At 38.7% G+C, this 18886-nt stretch overlaps 1 protein-coding gene across 2 annotated transcripts in view; it reads right to left on the bottom strand.

Annotated features, from left to right (window-relative positions):
* The window catches only part of LOC121001914, a 121514-nt gene extending 103012 nt beyond the window's left edge, over positions 1-18502 (bottom strand). For both annotated transcript variants that reach the window (XM_040433152.1, XM_040433153.1), the window contains exons 1-6: positions 18383-18502; positions 13919-15751; positions 13167-13392; positions 11430-11560; positions 2903-3059; positions 1693-1829 (exon numbers count right to left, since the gene is read on the bottom strand). In XM_040433152.1, the coding sequence (XP_040289086.1) occupies positions 1693-1829; positions 2903-3059; positions 11430-11560; positions 13167-13392; positions 13919-15751; positions 18383-18467 (2569 nt within the window). In that variant the 5' untranslated portion in view covers positions 18468-18502. The remainder of the gene's footprint in view (positions 1-1692; positions 1830-2902; positions 3060-11429; positions 11561-13166; positions 13393-13918; positions 15752-18382) is intronic.
* Positions 18503-18886: the final 384 nt, after the last annotated feature.

Below are 18886 nucleotides of genomic sequence, written 5' to 3' on the forward strand. Positions count from 1 at the left end.
CCAGCAAGCTTGTCAGCAAAATATTTAATGCCTCTGATTATTTTAAGTTAATTTATAGATTGGTCATATTTTGGTATGTAATAAATTCAGTGATTAGGTTCTGGAAAGAGGTCAGAGGCCTAGTGATTGTGAACATCGAGTCATCTGCATATGCCGCAATTTTATATTCCTGCCCCCCCCCCACTGAGAGATCCATGATATTGGGGTTTAATCGGACTGTTCGTAGCAGAGGTTCTAGTGAGAGCACGAAAATTAAAGGGGAGAGGGGGAAACCCTGTCAGGTCCCGTTTCGTATTTCAAAGGAGGGCGATTAAACCCCATTAACTTTCGTCACAGCAGAACCTGTGGAGAAATGGGCTAAACTTCCTCCAAGCCAATGTGCAGGACTAATCAGCAGTTACTGGAAAAGGTTCATATAATTTTGCTACTCATAGACATGTGATGTTGGACCTTTTCCTCAATAAATAAATGACCAAGTCTAATATTTTTGACACATTTGTTTGATTTGGTTATCTTTATCTACTTTTAGGACCATCTACTTTAAAAAAAAAAAATAATCTGATGTTGTTTTAGGTCAAAATTATGGAGAAATATAGAAAATTCTGAAGGGTTCATAAACTTTAAAGCACCAGTGTATGTCATGGGGACTGATTTTGTTGCTGTTTAAATTATGTAAAACATTTTTGCAGCATTTTTTTTTTACGTTGCATGCATTTTGGTGAAAATCTTATATTTATACCAGTCTTTTGACATACAAAAGTCAGAAATTTTGTTGCAAGTCATTTGTGCAAAAATGTGAGACTTTTGACCTTTTTTTGTGCTTTTTGAAAGTGACCATAAAAGTGAGCAGTGTTTAGTAGGGGGAGTGTAGCCTCAAAAGACTGAAAGATTTATCTCTGATTATGCAAGAAATTGGCACAAATCTATGACTGATCATAGCTGATGTAGATTAGCTTTTCTGGCACATAAAATGAATTAAAATACCTCCCATAGAATTAATACATGTGAGTCAAAATTTGTGTTAATTATCTCTTACAGGAACACCATAGAGAAAATGGATACAGCTTAGATTTACAAATATGTTTGCACCTAGTGTCTATCTTTAAAGTGGCTCAAATTGGCACAACGAGGGTTTTTCAGATTTTTTCCAACGCACTTGAAACAAGGGGCTGGGCCTAAGATTTGTGCTAAAATTGCATCATCATTCTAGAGTAAAATTTTGTCTCAAGGTAAGCCAATCAATATCTGCTATAGAGCTAGGCAAAAGTGTCTATCCCTGCACCACATTTATCATCAAGAATGAGCCACTGTGTTAAATCCGGTCCATACAAGGGCTTCACATATTTACTTCACATATTGTGAAATGTAAATGACATTGCAGCCAGTGGCCGACCGTCCTCACTGCCGCAAGCAGCCCTGCTATGATGTCATTGTCATGCCAGTGGCATGATTGTGACATCGCAACAGGGCCGCCAGCAGCTGTGACGTGTACTGCAGTGAAGGCGCCGGGCCACAGGCTGCCCTGCTATTACCATGCTGCCACCAGTACCGGCTGCTGTCGGGTCCTTTGACACTATAACTGCTTGTCCCATTTAAGCAAATAGGACGAGCAACTGTAATTACACTGCACCCCTGCTTTAAGTTAGACGGCACGTAGTTAAGGTTCAGCTTTGAGGTATAGTCATATTATACCTTGACAAATAACGCCTGCTCTCTCTCCTGTGCCACAAACTCCTGTATTTTTCACACTGCACTTCTCCAAGGAAGACTCTCTTCCATTGCAGCTAACAAAGGAAATGGCCCATGAGACATTGCCATTTCCTATGATCCTAAAAAGGTAGAAACAATCAATCAGAATTGCAAAAAAAAATCCTTCTGCTGAGCAAATGGATACGTAGGTGTAACATGTGTCAGCCACTTCAGCAGGGGTTCCCTAAATTTTCTAAGGGTACTTTCACACTAGTGTTTTTCTTTTCCGGCATAGAGTTCCTTCCTAGGGGCTCAATACCAGAAAAGAACTGATCAGTTTTATCCCCATGCATTCTGAATGGAGAACAATCCATTCAGGATGCATCAGTATGTCTTCAGTTCAGTCTTTTTGACTGTTCAGGATGGAGATAATACCGCAGCATGCTACGGTTTTATCTCCGGCCAAAAATCCAGAACACTTGCCGGAATGCCGGATCCGGAATGTATTAGTACCGGATCCGACATTCAAAATACCGCAATGCCGGATCTGTCCTTGCGCAGACCGAAAACTAATTGAAAAAAAATTAATGCTGGATCCATTTTTCCGGATGACACCGGAAAGACGGATCTGGCATTTCAATGCATTTGTAACACTGATCAGGAGCCTGATCAGTCTTACAAATGGCATCAGTTGGCATACTTTTTGACGGATCCGGCAGGCAATTCCGGTGACGGAACTGCCTGCCGGATTCCTCTGCCGCAAGTGTGAAAGTACCCTAATTCTAATCCTGATAACCCTAACTCAATAACCTTAGTCAACAAACAATTTTCAATCTATTTTACCAATTTAAAAAGTGATTGTCAATGAATTTCTTCCATGTAACTTACAGTAAATATGGCAATGCACCACAAACTATATCACAGAATACACTTAGTGGTTAGTTTATTATGATCAGTAGGAAATTTGATCTGAAATTGTTATTGTGTCGTTATTGCTAAAATGTGAACATGAAACCATTCAGAGACTGCCAGTGTTTATTGGTAATAAGACATAATGGATTAACCACATGACCTTAAGGTCCCTTTACCTAACTGACAGATAAAATATTTGGTGACACATTTCCTCTAAATCTTTACATTCTTGTAATATAAATATATGATTATTTTATACCTACTTTTAAAAATGCTATAACATTGTAAATATTCACAATACCTAGTAGCAATTGCAGGGCCAGAGAAACCAAGTTGCTGGCACACTACTTGGGCATCATTGTTGTTCCACTGCTTGGCACATATGTTTCCTCGTACACCTTGGTAGTTTATTTCAACCACTCCCTCCAGTGAGTTTTTTCCCTCGGTTAAAGAAACACCTTGTAAAAGAAGTTATATATTGTATGATGTATCTGTGAGACTTGTTCAACTAGAATAATTTAGATGCAACTTTTGTAGTTTTTTTGGGATGCATAAAAAATAACATTTTGAATAAAACAAATGCATCCATACCAATTGTAGAAATTGTAAAATGTGAACAAGGCTTAAAAGTTCACTGGATAATGATTTTTCTGTGCACTTTTTACATTATTCAACTATGGCATTTTAACACAAAACCATCAGTAGATCCCAAGGCTACATGCACACATGAAAAAAAAAACACTGCTGAGAAAGGACGCACTGTTAGTTTTTCATGACCATTTTTTAACCATTTGTGCATCCATTTTGCGATTTTGCATCAGTTTTTCATGGCTGTTAAAAATGGATGAATTTCATTGGCGTTTTGTAAATAAAATCCCAATGGCTCCCAGTAGTAATAATGTTCCCCATAGCGGTCCCCAGCATTAATAATGTCCCCCATAGTGGCCCCCAGAGGTAATAATGTTCCCCATAGTGGTCCCAGCAGTAATAATGTCCTTTATAGTGGCCCCCAGATTTAATAATGACCCCCATAGTGGCCCCCAGCTTTAATAATGTCCCCCATAGTGGCCACCAGCAGTAATAATGTCCCCCTATAGTGTCCCATAAAAGTAAAAATGTCCCCCATAGAGGCCCCCAGATGTAATAATGTCCCCCAGCTATAATAATGTCACCTATAGTGGTCCTCAGCTGTATTGTTTGTTTTTCAATTGAAAAAAAATCACTTACCTCCTCCACTTGCATGCACAGAGACAGTCACTCCTCTCTTGATTATGAAGGACCTGCACGTGATGATGTCACCACGTGCTCCCAGCAAGATCACGTGATGACATCATGCTGAGTGCAGGTCCCTCGGCAGGTCCTTCAGAATCAAGAGAGGAGTGACTGTCTCTGTGCATGCAAGTGTATGAGGTGAGTGATTTTTTTTTTTACCCCTAAAAGGCCATAGTGCACTAGTGTACCTGTTTTTAACAGACGGGTGCCCTGTCAGACTTATTGAACATAAAAGTTCATATTATATTCATATTATGAAGGTCTATACAAATTACAATATAGACTGATATATGTGCTGTATGACAAGTCATTTTGTCTTATTTTAAAAGGTTAAAGTGAGGTGAGTTTCTCAAGACTTTGGAATTGCTAACTAAGAAATTAAGAGCGTTTGCATAGTCTGCTCTTGTGTGAAAGAGGTTTAGACAGATACAATAAAATGCATTTACTCAGATAAGACAATGGTAGAAATGTTTTAGTTTATTTTCAGTGAGTAAAAAGAATATCATTTAGTATTCATTATATTAATATTAATCCTCATATGAATGGATTTTGGGTTTTTATATTATATGTTATAAAATTGGGTGTTTTATATAGCTAGAAGTTTGATAAAGGGATATTCATTTAGTGTTAGAATTGAGGTGGAAATTCCAATGTAGTTTCAGAGTGCTATGTCAGAGAGTGAGACTGGTGTGAAGTTAATTATCTGTTTCTCAGAAGATCTCAGGAAGGGGGGATTGTAAATACAGATGTCCATAAGCAAACAATGTCTTCATCAAGACAAAGGTCAAAGTGTCAATCGAATCCTGTTTTATCACAATGACTAGGAAAGGTGTTTAGTCATGTCTAGGAGTTGTGTACCTAAAAGTCCTTGAGAATAGAGGTCTAATTCTGGATACACCATTATATTTACATTCTATTGTTCTAGAAGTTCTGTCTAAAATCCCAGTTAAAGATTACCCCTTCAAATTAAAAAGGAAAATCTAGGAAATAGCTATAATTGTCAAAACTTTTTACATAGAGCCCTTGTGCCATCTAGTGGTAGAGTAAAAATTAAGACATGTATTACGAGATAGTTGGGGGAATAAACATTTGTGATGTCACTAGTTAATGATCAAACCAGACCAATCCCATTTTTGAATGATAAAAAGGTGGCATGAGCTGACAGAGTGAGGCCATCTGATCCCATCTGATCCATTTGATACACCTCACTGAGGAAGTCATCAGAACCATCCGATGAACTAGGACCACCTATCCAGTCATCCAGGGGGATCCACCCATACCATTCCTCAATCTTTTCAAGGAGGACACAACCGTCTGGGGACAAATAGGACCAGACCAGTCTATAGTCCTGAATCTTGAAACTGATTTCTGCTAGCTGATACACTGGTATAGTATAAACTTTCCTATATTTATAAGAGATCGAAAATAATATATTTGCACATATATATATATATATATATATATATATATATATTCGATTAACCATATTTTGGGTGTAGAATCTGTTTTGGAATAAGGCTAGTCTGTAACTGCAGTGATATTCAAACTTTTTCCAATACAGGGAGATTTATACATACTGTTGAAAATTATTTTTACAGTTGCAAGAAAAAGTATGTGAACCCTTTAGAATGATATGGATTTCTGAACAAATTGGTCATAAAATGTGATCTGATCTTCATCTAAGTCACAACAATAGACAATCACAGTCTGCTTAAACTAACAACACACAAAGAATTAAATGTTACCATGTTTTTATTGAACACACCATGTAAACATTCACAGTGCAGGTGGAAAAAGTATGTGAACCCCTAGACTAATGACATCTCCAAGAGCTAATTGGAGTGAGTTGTCAGCCAACTGGAGTCCAATCAATGAGATGAGATTGGAGGTGTTGGTTACAGCTGCCCTGCCCTATAAAAAACACACACCAGTTCTGGGTTTTCTTTTCACAAGAAGCATTGCCTGATGTGGATGATGCCTTGCACAAAAGAGCTCTCAGAAGACCTACGACTAAGAATTGTTGACTTGCATAAAGCTGGAAAGGGTTATAAAAGTATCTCCAAAAGCCTTGCTGTTCATCAGTCCACAAATTGTCTATAAATCGAGAAAGTTCAGCACTGTTGCTACTCTCCCTAGAAGTGGCCGTCCTGTAAAGACGAATGCAAGAGCACAGCGCAGACTGCTCAATGAGGTGAAGAAGAATCCTAGAGTGTCAGCTAAAGACTTACAAAACCTCCCCGTTAGCGAATCTACGATACGTAAAACACTAAGCAAGAATGGATTTCATGGGAGGATACCACAGAGGAAGCCACTGCTGTCAAAAAAAACACATTGCTGCACGTTTAAAGTTTGCACAAGAGCACCTGGATGTTCCACAGCAGTACTGGCAAAATATTCTGTGGACAGATGAAACCAAAGTTGAGTTGTTTGGAAGAAACACACAACACTATGTGTGGAGAAAAAGAGGCACAACACTATGTGTGGAGAAAAAGAGGCACAGCACACCAACATCAAAACCTCATCCCAACTGTGAAGTATGGTGGTGGGGGCATCATGGTTTGGGGCTGCTTTGCTGTGTCAGGGCCTGGACTGATTGCTATCATCGAAGGAAAAATGAATTCCCATGTCTATCAAGACATTTTGTAGGAGAACTTAAGGCCATCTGTCCACCAGCTGAAGCTCAACAGAAGATGAGTGTTGCAACAGGACAACAACCCAAAACATAGAAGTAAATCAACAACAGAATGGCTTAAACAGAAGAAAATACGCCTTCTGGAGTGGCCCAGTCAGAGTCCTGACCTCAACCCGATTGAGATGCTGTGGCATGACCTCAAGAAAGCGATTCACACCAAACATCCCAAGATTATTGCTGAACTGAAACAGTTCTGTAAAGAGGAATGGTCAAGAATTACTCCTGACCATTGTGCACATCTGATCTGCAACTACAGGAAACGTTTGGTTGAAGTTATTGCTGCCAAAGGAGGTTCAACCAGTTATTAAATCCAAGGGTTCACATACTTTTTCCACCTGCAATGTGATTGTTTACATGGTGTGTTCAATAAAAACATGGTAACATTTAATTCTTTGTGTGTTATTAGTTTAAGCAGACTGTGATGGTCTATTGTTGTGACTTAGATAAAGATCAGATCACATTTTATGACCAATTTGTGCAGAAATCCATATCTTTCCAAAGGGGTTCACATACTTTTTCTTGCAACTGTATATCACGGTACTGAGTTTAGTTCTATGAATGTATGGTTGATTTTATATATATATATATATATATATATATATATATATATATATATATATACAGTACAGACCAAAAGTATGGACACACCTTCTCATTCAAAGAGTTTTCTTTATTTTCATGACTATGAAGGCATCAAAACTATGAATTAACACATGTGGAATTATATACATAACAAACAAGTGTGAAACAACTGAAAATATGTAATATTCTAGGTTCTTCAAAGTAGTCACCTTTTGCTTTGATTACTGCTTTGCACACTCTTGGCATTCTCTTGATGAGCTTCAAGAGGTAGTCCCCTGAAATGGTCTTCCAACAGTCTTGAAGGAGTTCCCAGAGATGCTTAGCACTTGTTGGCCCTTTTGCCTTCACTCTGCGGTCCAGCTCACCCCAAACCATCTCGATTGGGTTCAGGTCCGGTGACTGTGGAGGCCAGGTCATCTGGCGCAGCACCCCATCACTCTCCTTCATGGTCAAATAGCCCTTACTTTCAAAGCTTTCCCAATTTTTCGGCTGACTGACTGATCTTCATTTCTTAAAATAATGATGGCCACTCTTTTTCTTTACTTAGCTGCTTTTTTCTTGCCATAATACAAATTCTAACAGTCTATTCAGTAGGACTATCAGCTGTGTATCCACCTGACTTCTCCTCAACGCAACTGAATGTCCCAACCCCATTTATAAGGCAAGAAATCCCACTTATTAAACCTGACAGGGCACACCTGTGAAGTGAAAACCATTTCAGGGGACTACCTCTTGAAGCTCATCAAGAGAATGGCAAGAGTGTGCAAAGCAGTAATCAAAGCAAAAGGTGGCTACTTTGAAGAACCTAGAATATGACATATTTTCAGTTGTTTCACACTTGTTTGTTATGTATATAATTCCACATGTGTTAATTCATAGTTTTGATGCCTTCAGTGTGAATCTACAATTTTCATAGTCATGAAAATAAAGAAAACTCTTTGAATGAGAAGGTGTGTCCAAACTTTTGGTCTGTACTGTATATATTTTGATTTACCACTGCCTTCTTTTTGTCGTCAAGCTTAGGGCAGATCACGAGCTCTTATTGGCTTGGTCTTTATGATAAGTTAGAATCTCCTCCCTTACAGATTGTAATTTATTTACATAAAAAATATAGACTGTTAATCAGAGCAGTATAAATATTCTGACAGCCCTTCTGTCTAAGCAGCAGTTAAAAATGGTCCCATTGATTTCAATGGGGTCTGTCTGTGAAAACTGACAAAAATAGGACAAGTCCTATTTTTTGACTGCCTCTATTCACTGGCTTTAAAAAAAAAAAAAAAACAGCCATGTGAATAGCCCCATAGACTGCAATGGTTCTGAAAACCGCCATGTGCCAGCCGTTAAAAACTGCCGTGTGCATGTAGCCTTAGGGGAAGGTAAAAAGTAGGAGGACTTCCTCTTCTTGTGTTCCAATACAGTGCAGTGTGCAAAACAGAACTGAATGGACAATACTGTTGCCTATTGGATTTCCATGAAAAACATGTATCATCCATTGGAGCATGCTGTTATTTTTTTTCTTTTGTTATGTGAACATCTGAAGAATACATGTCTACATTGAAATGCAGGGTGGTCATATTTGAGCCCTATAAGCTACATATTGCGCTCACAAATACACCTGTTTGCATAAGCTCTGATTCTGTTCCTTCTGCTACATATTACAGTCCTGATCTAAAGTTTAAGACTACTTGAAAAATGGCAAAAAATCATATTTTAAATTGTTGGATCTTAACAAGGTTCCAAGTAGAGCTTCAACATGCAACAAAAAGAAATGAGAGTGAGACAAAACATTTTTTGAGCATTCAATTAATTGAAAATAACGATTAAACTGAAACAGGCTGTTTTTCAGCTGATCCAAATTTTAGGACCACATGCCTTTAAAAGGCCAAATCTGTGCAAAGATGTGGATTCATTGTTATTTTCTGTCAGGTAGTCACATGTTGTGATGGCAAAGGCAAAAAAACTCTCCCTTTTTGAACGTGGTCGGGTTGTTGAACTCCATAAGCAGGGTCTCTCACAGCGCGCCATCGCTGCTGAGGTGGGACGCAGTAAGACAGTCATTTGGAATTTCTTAAATGATCCTGAGGGTTATGGAACAAAAAAGTCAAGTGGAAGACCCAAAACAACTTCATCAGCACTGAGCCGGAGGATCCAATTGGCTGTCCGTCAAAACACTGGATGATCCTCGACCCAAATTAGGGCCCTTACTGGTGCTGACTGCAGCCCCATAACCATCAGATGGCATCTAAGACAGAAGGGCTTCAAAAACAAAAAACGTCTTCAAAGACCTCGTCTCTTTGAGCGCCACAGAACTGCTCGTTTGGACTTTGCAAGAGAGCACCAAACATGGGACATTCAAAGGTAGAAGAAAGTTTTATTCTCTGATGAGAAAAAATTTAACCTTGATGGTCCTGATGGTTTCCAACGTTACTGGCATGACAAGCAGATCCCACCTGAGATGTTTTCTACGCGCCACAGTGGAGGGGGCGCTATAATGGTCTAGGGTGCTTTTTCCTTTAGTGGAACAATGGAGCTTCAGGAAGTGCAGGGGCGTCAAACGGCCGCTGGCTATGTCCAGATGTTGCAGAGAGCATTCCTCATGACTGAGGGCCCTCGTCTGTGTGGTAACAACTGGGTTTTTCAACAGGACAACGCTACAGTACACAATGCCCGCAGGACAAGGGACTTCTTCCAGGAGAATAACAACACTCTTTTGGCCCATCCTGCGTGTTCCCCTGATCTAAATCTAATTGAGAACCTTTGAGGATGGATGGCAAGGGAAGTTTACAAAAATGGACAACAGTTCCAGACAGTAGATGGCCTTCGTGCAGCCGTCTTCACCACTTGGAGAAATGTTCATACTCACCTCATGGAAACGCTTGCAGCAAGCATGCCGAAACAAATTTTTGAAGTGATAAACAATAAAGGCGGAGCTACTCATTACTGAGTTCATGTTTGGAAGTTGGATTTCTGTTTTGGGGGGGTTTAGTTTTATTTTGGAGGTGTGGTCCTAAATTTTTGATCAGCTGAAAAACAGCCTGTTTCAGTTTATTCGTTGTTTTCCTTAAATTGAATGCTCAAAAAATTTTTTGTCTCACTTCTATTTCTTCTTGTTGCATGTTGAAGCTCTACTTGGAACCTTGTTAAGATCCAGCCATGCTAAATATGATTTTTTGCAATTTTTCAAGTGGTCTTAACCCCTTAGGGACTTAGGACGTACCGGTACTCCACGTTTGCCGAGTCCTTAAGGACTCAGGACGTACCGGTACATCCTAAGTTTAAAAGTAGATTGCGGCGCGGCGGGGGTTAATTGTGACAAGATGCCCGCTGAAATCATTCAGCGGGCATCCTGTCACAACGCCGGGGGGGTCATGTGATCCCCCCGTATCGGCAATCGCCGCAAACCGCAGGTCAATTCAGACCCCCTGGATCTCACAGGCCGGAAGCTGTATGAGTAATACACACAGTATTACTCATACAGCCAATGCATTCCAATACAGGATTAGACCCCCAAAAGTTCAAGTCCCAAAGTGGGACAAAAAATAAAGTGAAAAAAAAAGTTTAAAAAATAAAGATTTCCCCCAAAAAAATTACGTTTCAAGTAAAAATAAACAAAAACTTCATAAAAAATAGAAGAAAAAAATAAATAAATAAATATTAGGTATCGCCGTGTCCGTATCGACCGGCTCTATAGACATATCACATGACCTAACCCCTCAGATGAAAACCGTAAAAAATAAAAACTGTGCTAAATAAACAATTTCTTTGTCACCTTACATCACAAAAAGTACAACAGCAAGCGATCAAAAAGGCGTTTGCCCACCAAAATAGTACCAATCTAACCATAACCTCATCCCGCAAAAAAAAGTTTAAGGACTTTAAGGGGTTAAACTTTTGATCAGGACTGTATATACCACCTAATATTTCATGTAAATGCACTTAAATGAAGTGCTGGAACTGTGCCAGAGAAAGGAGAAGTGCATCATGGGTTTGGTTGGATTCAGCAACAGGAGATGCTTAAATACAGGATGTGATTGGTTTGCAAGGTGAAAACAGGTCAAAAGGGTTCAAATTAAAAAAAAAAAGCATGGGGACAATATATATGTGGTAAGCAACTACATGAGCGTGACTGTTAAAAACATTATGGAAAATCCTTTTATGGATGAAGTATGAGAGTGGAATAATTATGTAAGGCTGAAAGACATAATCAATGTTTTATGTAATTAATGGTAATAACTAGAATTGCTATAATTTTGAAATTTTGCTAAAATTAATTTACAATTACCTGATGAAGTCTGCGTCGCCCTGAACTGCAAGGAAATTCCATCCAGCTCTACTGATGAATCAGATCTCATAATCACTGTAATCGTATTGGATGAGCCACGGATTTTGGAAGGGAGTTGTGATCCACAAAACCTAATGAATGAACAGATCAGATACTAGAGATTTAATTCATCTAGTTAATCTACTCTAAGTTTTTTTTAACCTGCTAGTAAACTCCCCTGCATGTGATCTCACTCCTTTCCCACAGAAAAAAGATGACTCCAAAGAAGGGAAAGTAACTCAGTGACTGATGTACTAGATTAATTACTTTTACAGTCAATCTTATAGTTGTATTTTGTTTCTTTACCTTTACCTCATCTGACTACATTTTACCAGGTATTACAAGTGGACTGTAAAGCCTTGTTATTGCTGAAATAGCAAAAATATGGCAGCACTAAATCCAACTTAAACAAAAAAGGTGCACGCCTGAGGGAACTAGACTATTGCCTAGTATACAAAATAATTATATTATTTTGTATACTAGGCAATAGTATAATAATTTATATAGTACTACCAGAAGTACCCGGTTTCGCACAGGTATATTTCATTTAATGTTTGTGTGTGTCGTTAAAAGATATCAACAGTATCCCCATAACAGTGACATCTACAGCACCCCACCCTTAAGTGACCTCAACAGCCCCAACTCCTTAACACTAAACCCCCCCCCCCCACTGTGCTCCGCCTCCTTAAAATCTGACATGAACAGCAGCGGCTGTGCAAAATTTTATGATTTGTAAATGCGACGGTGCGGATTTCTTTAGCGGACATACATACACTCACTCAGCTTTATATATTAGATAATGATATAAGGAAATAAGGACGTTCACACTGTACAGGTGTCCATGCACATTAGGTTAAAGGGTTATTCCCATCTCAGACCTTGATGACATATTGCTATGATATGCCATCAATGTCAGATAGGTGGCGATTCCGCTTCTGCCACTTACTCCTATCTCTAGAACAAACCCCCGAAGTGACAAATAGTGCCCCATATAAACACGTTCACCGTTATGGGAGTTCCAAAAACAGCTGCGCTCACATCCTCGGCTATTTTCCGAATCCCATAGCAGTGAATGGATATTCCACTGTGCATGCGCTATGCATGCTCCTTCTCTTCAAGAGCCTGTACTGGAGATAGGAGCAGGTTCCAGGGGGATCCATACCTATCTGTCTGACAGTTTCTGAGAGGGGTACTCATCCATAATGTTGTTTGAATTTGCCAATCTCTGCAGTATTAGCCAACAATCGTACCAGTCACCAGACACTCCCCAAACAACAGAAGTCAGGGAAAGAAGGATCAGGTCTGTTGGATTTCAACATGGTTGATCGTTTGTTCCCATTAGACAGAAGTCGTTCCCAGCGATATGTGGAAATGTCTTATTCCCTTCTCCACACTGAAAATATATGAAAATACTTCTGCATGTGTGAGTTGGGAGTGATCTCTGTTGGCAGAACAAGGTTCTGACAATAAGCTATCTAAAATATATGGGCACCTGGAGTGAAATAGTGAAAAATGTTTTGTGCATTCATGTAGCGTACCTTGGTATGTATGTTTTTAAAGTTTTTTATTTGCACCACTCCCCTGTCTAAAGTGCAGTACTGTATGTTAGCACATATTATAGCTAAAATAGTAATAATCACGCTTATGCAATTGAATTATATCTACAAGAATGACAAAAGATTAATTTGTAGATCATACCTGCCTAACACACGTTGGTCACTCTCCATCCCATCATAAACCATTACATAATCATATTCACAATTTCTGTGTTCTTCTATAACAAGTGACACAAAATCCAGAATGACATAATAACCAAGTGGCACTTCAATAACCCATATACAATTCATATCTTTTTCGTATGATTGTGGAAATCCTGGACTGTGAAACTGGCCAGAAAGTGCTTTAAGCCAGCCGCCACAAGAATCTGAAACAAACAACCACATTATTTTTCATTTATAAGACTTTGGGGAAAAAAAATTAACAAAAATATCTGATTTCACACATCCATAATACTGATTCATATTTCTGACCATATTACAGGTGTAAGTCCCAGACCAATGGTCCCTCCAGTTCTTTAAAAATTTAAAAAAGTAAAAATTTCTCAACAACGCTAGTACCTACAGACAAAGGAAAGGTATTGTTTGAATCAGCTTCATAAACCCTACCAGGCTATATGTCTGGTTGGATAAGGTTGCTCTTGGTGACAGAGCCACTTTAAGTTAAAAAAGACTATTAAAGATATGACCTAGTGATGGCTTGTACAACAGTGTTAACTACCAGAGATATGGAAGCCACATTCAGGGGGCTTAAGAGCGATACTTGACTCTAGTCAGTGGTTGGGGTACACTTCCCTATAGACATAGTATGTACCTCTTGGGGTCCACATAACACTGAGAGCCTATGCCATAGACATCAAATTATTTGGTATTGCAGAAAGTCTTAATACTCACCAAGGTTCAAATCTGTTACATTGCTTTGATTTGTTGGACTAGCAGTCCCTTTCATATGATCATATGGAGTAAAGAATGAAGATGTCTTTGGAGTAATTTTCTCTGAGTGTGTTGTTGAATCTACCATTGCAGTCATAGCTGATGGTGTTAATATTTTATCTACAGCTTTTCGGTTCCCTGGGGTTCCCCTTGTGGTGTCTCTATTAACATTTATGTTAGTGTCATTTTCCAAATTAGATGTTAGCGTAGGTTCACTGGAAGCATTCTTTTCCAAGTCTTCAAATGCCTGAACCTCTTTTTCTTGGTAATGTAAATGTGAAGATGTTGTAGGATATATGTCAAGTAATGTTTTGTGCTGGGTGTTTATTTGATCTGTTGTCATGTGAAGCACATCTGTTTGATTCTCTGTTGGCATAAATTGTTCAGTAAGCTTATCAGATGAGTTTGAGGTTTTGTGTATGATAATTTCATTCCCTGGTTTTTGATCATTGTATACATTTTGCTGATCTTTGTTAATCAGATCACCTTCTTCGTAAGGAGAATTACTTGGGGATATCAGTGGATAAGACAAAGCTAATCGAGTTGTAGCTATGGGTTGCTCCTGTTCACCTCCTGTTAATATATTATCAGACACAGTCTGTACAATCTGATTATGACTTTGTGAAGTACTGATATGAAACATATTCTCTTGTGTTGTGCCTTCATCTTGAGAAGTTGAAAGGAAATCTGCACTATGTAAGTCCATTTTCCTTTGATGTCTTTCAGGAAAAAAATTCTTAACTTCTGATATTGTAGTTATTGAATAGTTTATATCAGTAGTTGTAGATTCTCCAGTAATAAAGTTACTTCTTGACAGAAATGTTGTATTATAAAAATCTGGATTCTCTGTTGTTGCAATCATTGAACTCTGAGGTAGAACATCAAAGTTTTCTCTTCTAACCATCATCTCATAGGAGCTATCGTTTGATCCCTTCTCATGTAAAATGCTATTTACCACATCTAATCTAGTTACAGAGATATTTAGAGAAGTCTTTGTACTCATACCATCATGAAGTCTATTGCCACTTGTAGGCAAGTAAGGTTTTGTCTGCGTGTCATGCGCTGATGCTGGAACATATGTGCTATTGGTTACCAAGGTAGTCTTGTCTATTCTGTTTTGACTATCTTTGTATTTATTTGAGGTGCTATTCAGCTCCACCGTAGTATCAAAAAACCTCACTTCTTGTTCTTTCAGGGGTTCATTATGTTCAGAAAAATTCACTGATGGAAAGTGACTCTCAAAATTATTTTCTTGATCTTCAGAATAATTTATTTTTTTGGTATGTGACCTGTTCTTTTCCTTAGGGAGCCTACTGTTTATGCCTTCTCGGCTAGGTACTGTACTAGAAGACAGTAATGTGGAAATTGTTGGTGGAGTTTTTGATGTAAGTTCATGTGTAACAGGTACAGCTGTACGAAACATGTTTCTTGATGGAGATGCTGTTGTGCCCCAGAAGACCTGGAAAAAAGCCCTGTCATACAGTGAGCAATCATCATCTTCTTTATAGCAAAACACATCCCACTTTTCTTGAAGATTCTGTCGAATCCCATAGGATATAATTCCTGTTTTATTTTCCCCACAGTTCCAGTGTTTGGTTATGCGAGGGTAAGCCACCTCTGCAGACGTTATCCAGCCTGCGCGACATTCTTCCAGCCCAACATTTAAAGCCTTTTCCAATTGGTCTCTTGTTGCTATTTTGCCCCCGAAATCCTGCACACAAGCCTCTTGGGCATTACGATAGTTTAGCTGGTACCTCATATGGCGGTCATAATGAAAGACACCTCCCCTTCTACCTGTGGATGAAAAAACATAGCAACAAAACTGAATCTTTCCATTTACTTCAGCAGTACCCTGAAAAGTGAAATAGTTAGTATGTTTGCTATATCGTTTGGATATTCTGTTGTGTTGTCTCTCATTTCAAATGTATGTATATGTGTGTACAACTTCTTTGGGTCCAGGGGCCTCATTACAACTTGTATTACTTGGAAGGGCTATACTAAAAATTCCATGTTTTGTACATTACAAACATAGTGTACATTTGCCGTCCATTAAACAGTATTTGTATAAAAATGTACAATACGCAATATCAGATTTGATTCATGGGGGGCAACTCTTGAAGGGAACCTATTATCCATTAAAATGCAATGCAGCATTTTGCAGAGCTGATGAATCTGAGCAAAATGATATTTAGTTTAATCAGAAATGATTCAACAAACTTTTTATTTATTGAAATCTCTTCTTATTCTGGACTTAAGAGACAAGTTGATGGTCATACTTAGAAATAGACAGCTATATCTGTGCATTGTTATTTTTGTCTGTTCCTATTTAGGACTGGCCACATGGCTCCTAAGTTAGATAAACAGTTGCGGCTCCCTCTGCTTTATGATCTGAGCCCCTGCAGTGATATTGCAAGGCTCTGATAGGTTACCATGGCAGCCTGGACGCTTCTGAAGCCTTCCGGGCCTGCCATGGTAAGCTCCCTGCTGAACTATACAGAAAGCACAGCTCACCAGGGACAACTGTGCATAGTTCAGAATCCTATGCAACCTAATAGATCTCTGTTAGGGTGAATAGGACAAGGGATCTAAAGATCCAAAGTTCTAGACCCCTAAGAGGGCTAATAGTTATTAAATAAAAAGGAAAAAAAAGTCACCCCCCTTTCCCAATTTTACACATCAAAATATCTAAACAATAAAAAAAAACATATTAGGTATCGCAGCATCCATAAATGTCTGAACTATTGAAATATATATATATATATATTTTTTATTTCCTGTGTGGTGATAGCCGTAACAGGAAAAAAAATAAACATGTGCGATTCGCCATTTATTTAGTCATAATCCCTATCCTGCCATATTGCCATACATTATGTTATTAATAATTTTCGTTCAGTAGATTTAGCAAAAAACGTACTTTTATTATATGCTAATTACCTTTCTACCAGCAAGTAGGGCGTCTACTTGCTGGTAGCAGCCGCAGAAAACCGCCCCCTCCTCTTGTTGATTGACAGGGCCAGCTGCTATCTCCTCCTCCGGCCATCCCTGTCAGCATTTCAAAAATCACACGCCTGTGTTGATTCGGCGCAGGCGCTCTGAGATAAGGAGGCGCGCCTCCTCAGCACTCCCTCAATGCGCCTGCGCTGATAACGTCTTCTCTTTCGGTGACGTCATCGGCGCAGGCGCACTGAGGGAGTGCTGAGGAGGCGAGCCTCCTTATCTCAGAGCGCCTGCGCCGAATCAACGCAGGCGTGTGATTTTTGAAATGCTGACAGGGCTGGCCGGAGGAGGAGATAGCAGCTGGCCCTGTCAATCAACAAGAGGAGGGGGTGGTTTTCTGCGGCTGCTACCAGCAAGTAGACGCCCTACTTGCTGGTAGAAAGGTAATTGGCATATAATAAAAGTACGTTTTTTGCTAAATCTACTGAACGAAAATTATTAATAACATAATGTATGGCAATATGGCAGGATAGGGATTATAAGTACACAAAAAAAATAAAATGAGTTTAGTGGGGTGACAGAAGCCCTTTAAAGGAGTTAAGGTTCTGGACTGTGCCTGTTATATCCCCACAAGATTACATACAATGTACCTGAATGTATGAAATGCTTGTTTACAATGATGTCATAAACCAGGAAATCACCTACATATCTTGTGGACTTGCCTGGTTATCTGGACTTTCTAGTGAAAAGTCTTAAGTTTAATAAATACCGTTATTAACAAACACATTGACTTGAAACTTTGTTTTTCTACTTGGAGATAGATACCCAAGTACACATTTTACGACCCACAAACCTATCAAATTTAACGTTATGGCATTTAAAAACAGTTTTCTCTGTATAGAAGTGGTGAAGAGGAGAGTCACTCTCAACATGCTTCACAAGAAAATACACAACACTTGTACATAAACCAAAGATGTTTTTTATGCTGTTTACGTCCTCTAGTTTGACCCATTCTTCAACTGTTACCAAAAACCTAACAGCCATATTGCTGGACCATTTTCTCTCAAATATGGTCTCTCAGAATTGCACCACTTACTAATTTGAGTAGTTGTTTCCTTTATTTTAATTTTTTATAAAAATGATTGAAATTAAAAATGTACAGTTAACACACACAATCAAAATGCTGTAACAATAAATTAAGTGAATTGTAATGCAAAAAGTATATAAAATAAATGCTGGAGCACAAGCACTTTAATAATAAGAGGGTGTTATCAAATTAGCTCTTTTAGTTACCATAAGTCCTTGTGTCCCAAGATTTGTTTTGACTGTGGAACGTTAGATATAATCTTTAGCATGATTAGCTGCAGCTCTGTTCTATACTCTATATTACAAAAATGCACATAAAAGCCTTTACAACAATTAGTTTTAATGCTCCTTTTGTCATAGTACTATTATAACTTATCATTATAAGGAATGAACTCAACTTACGATTCAAGTAGTGCTGGCATTGTGGTATAGAGGAGCATAGTGAGAGAAGAACAATGTGAATTGTAGAGATGAACCACCATTCCATCCTGAGAATCACACATAAGATTACTATGTGCTCTCTTTTCACATAGAAAGATATAGTTTAAAGAAAGGAAGGAAATGACCCATCCTGGACTAGCGAATGGTTAATGAAAATAGGACAGAGTGTTTAAAAAAAACAACTTCCTTGAAGGAAACATGTTTTTGTTAACCATATTGATGCCAGTCTTGAAATGTTCCGATTTTCTTACAAATCCTAAGAAATGTGCTATCGGAATCAAACAATGTAAAGGCAACATGCCAAGAGATTCATGCTCCTAGAACCACATGCAGAATGAAATCCCAACAGGCCCCCTGGTAACAGTCAACTATGGTTTACTCTGAAGTGCTGCTGCATTTCAGAGAAAACACGGTTTAGCCCATTAAGTCATCCTGATGTAACTGTATAAGCTTGCCTTAAGCCTC

This window comes from Bufo bufo, chromosome 5 (genome assembly GCF_905171765.1).
Source record: "Bufo bufo chromosome 5, aBufBuf1.1, whole genome shotgun sequence".
NCBI classification, from domain to species: Eukaryota; Metazoa; Chordata; class Amphibia; order Anura; family Bufonidae; genus Bufo; species Bufo bufo.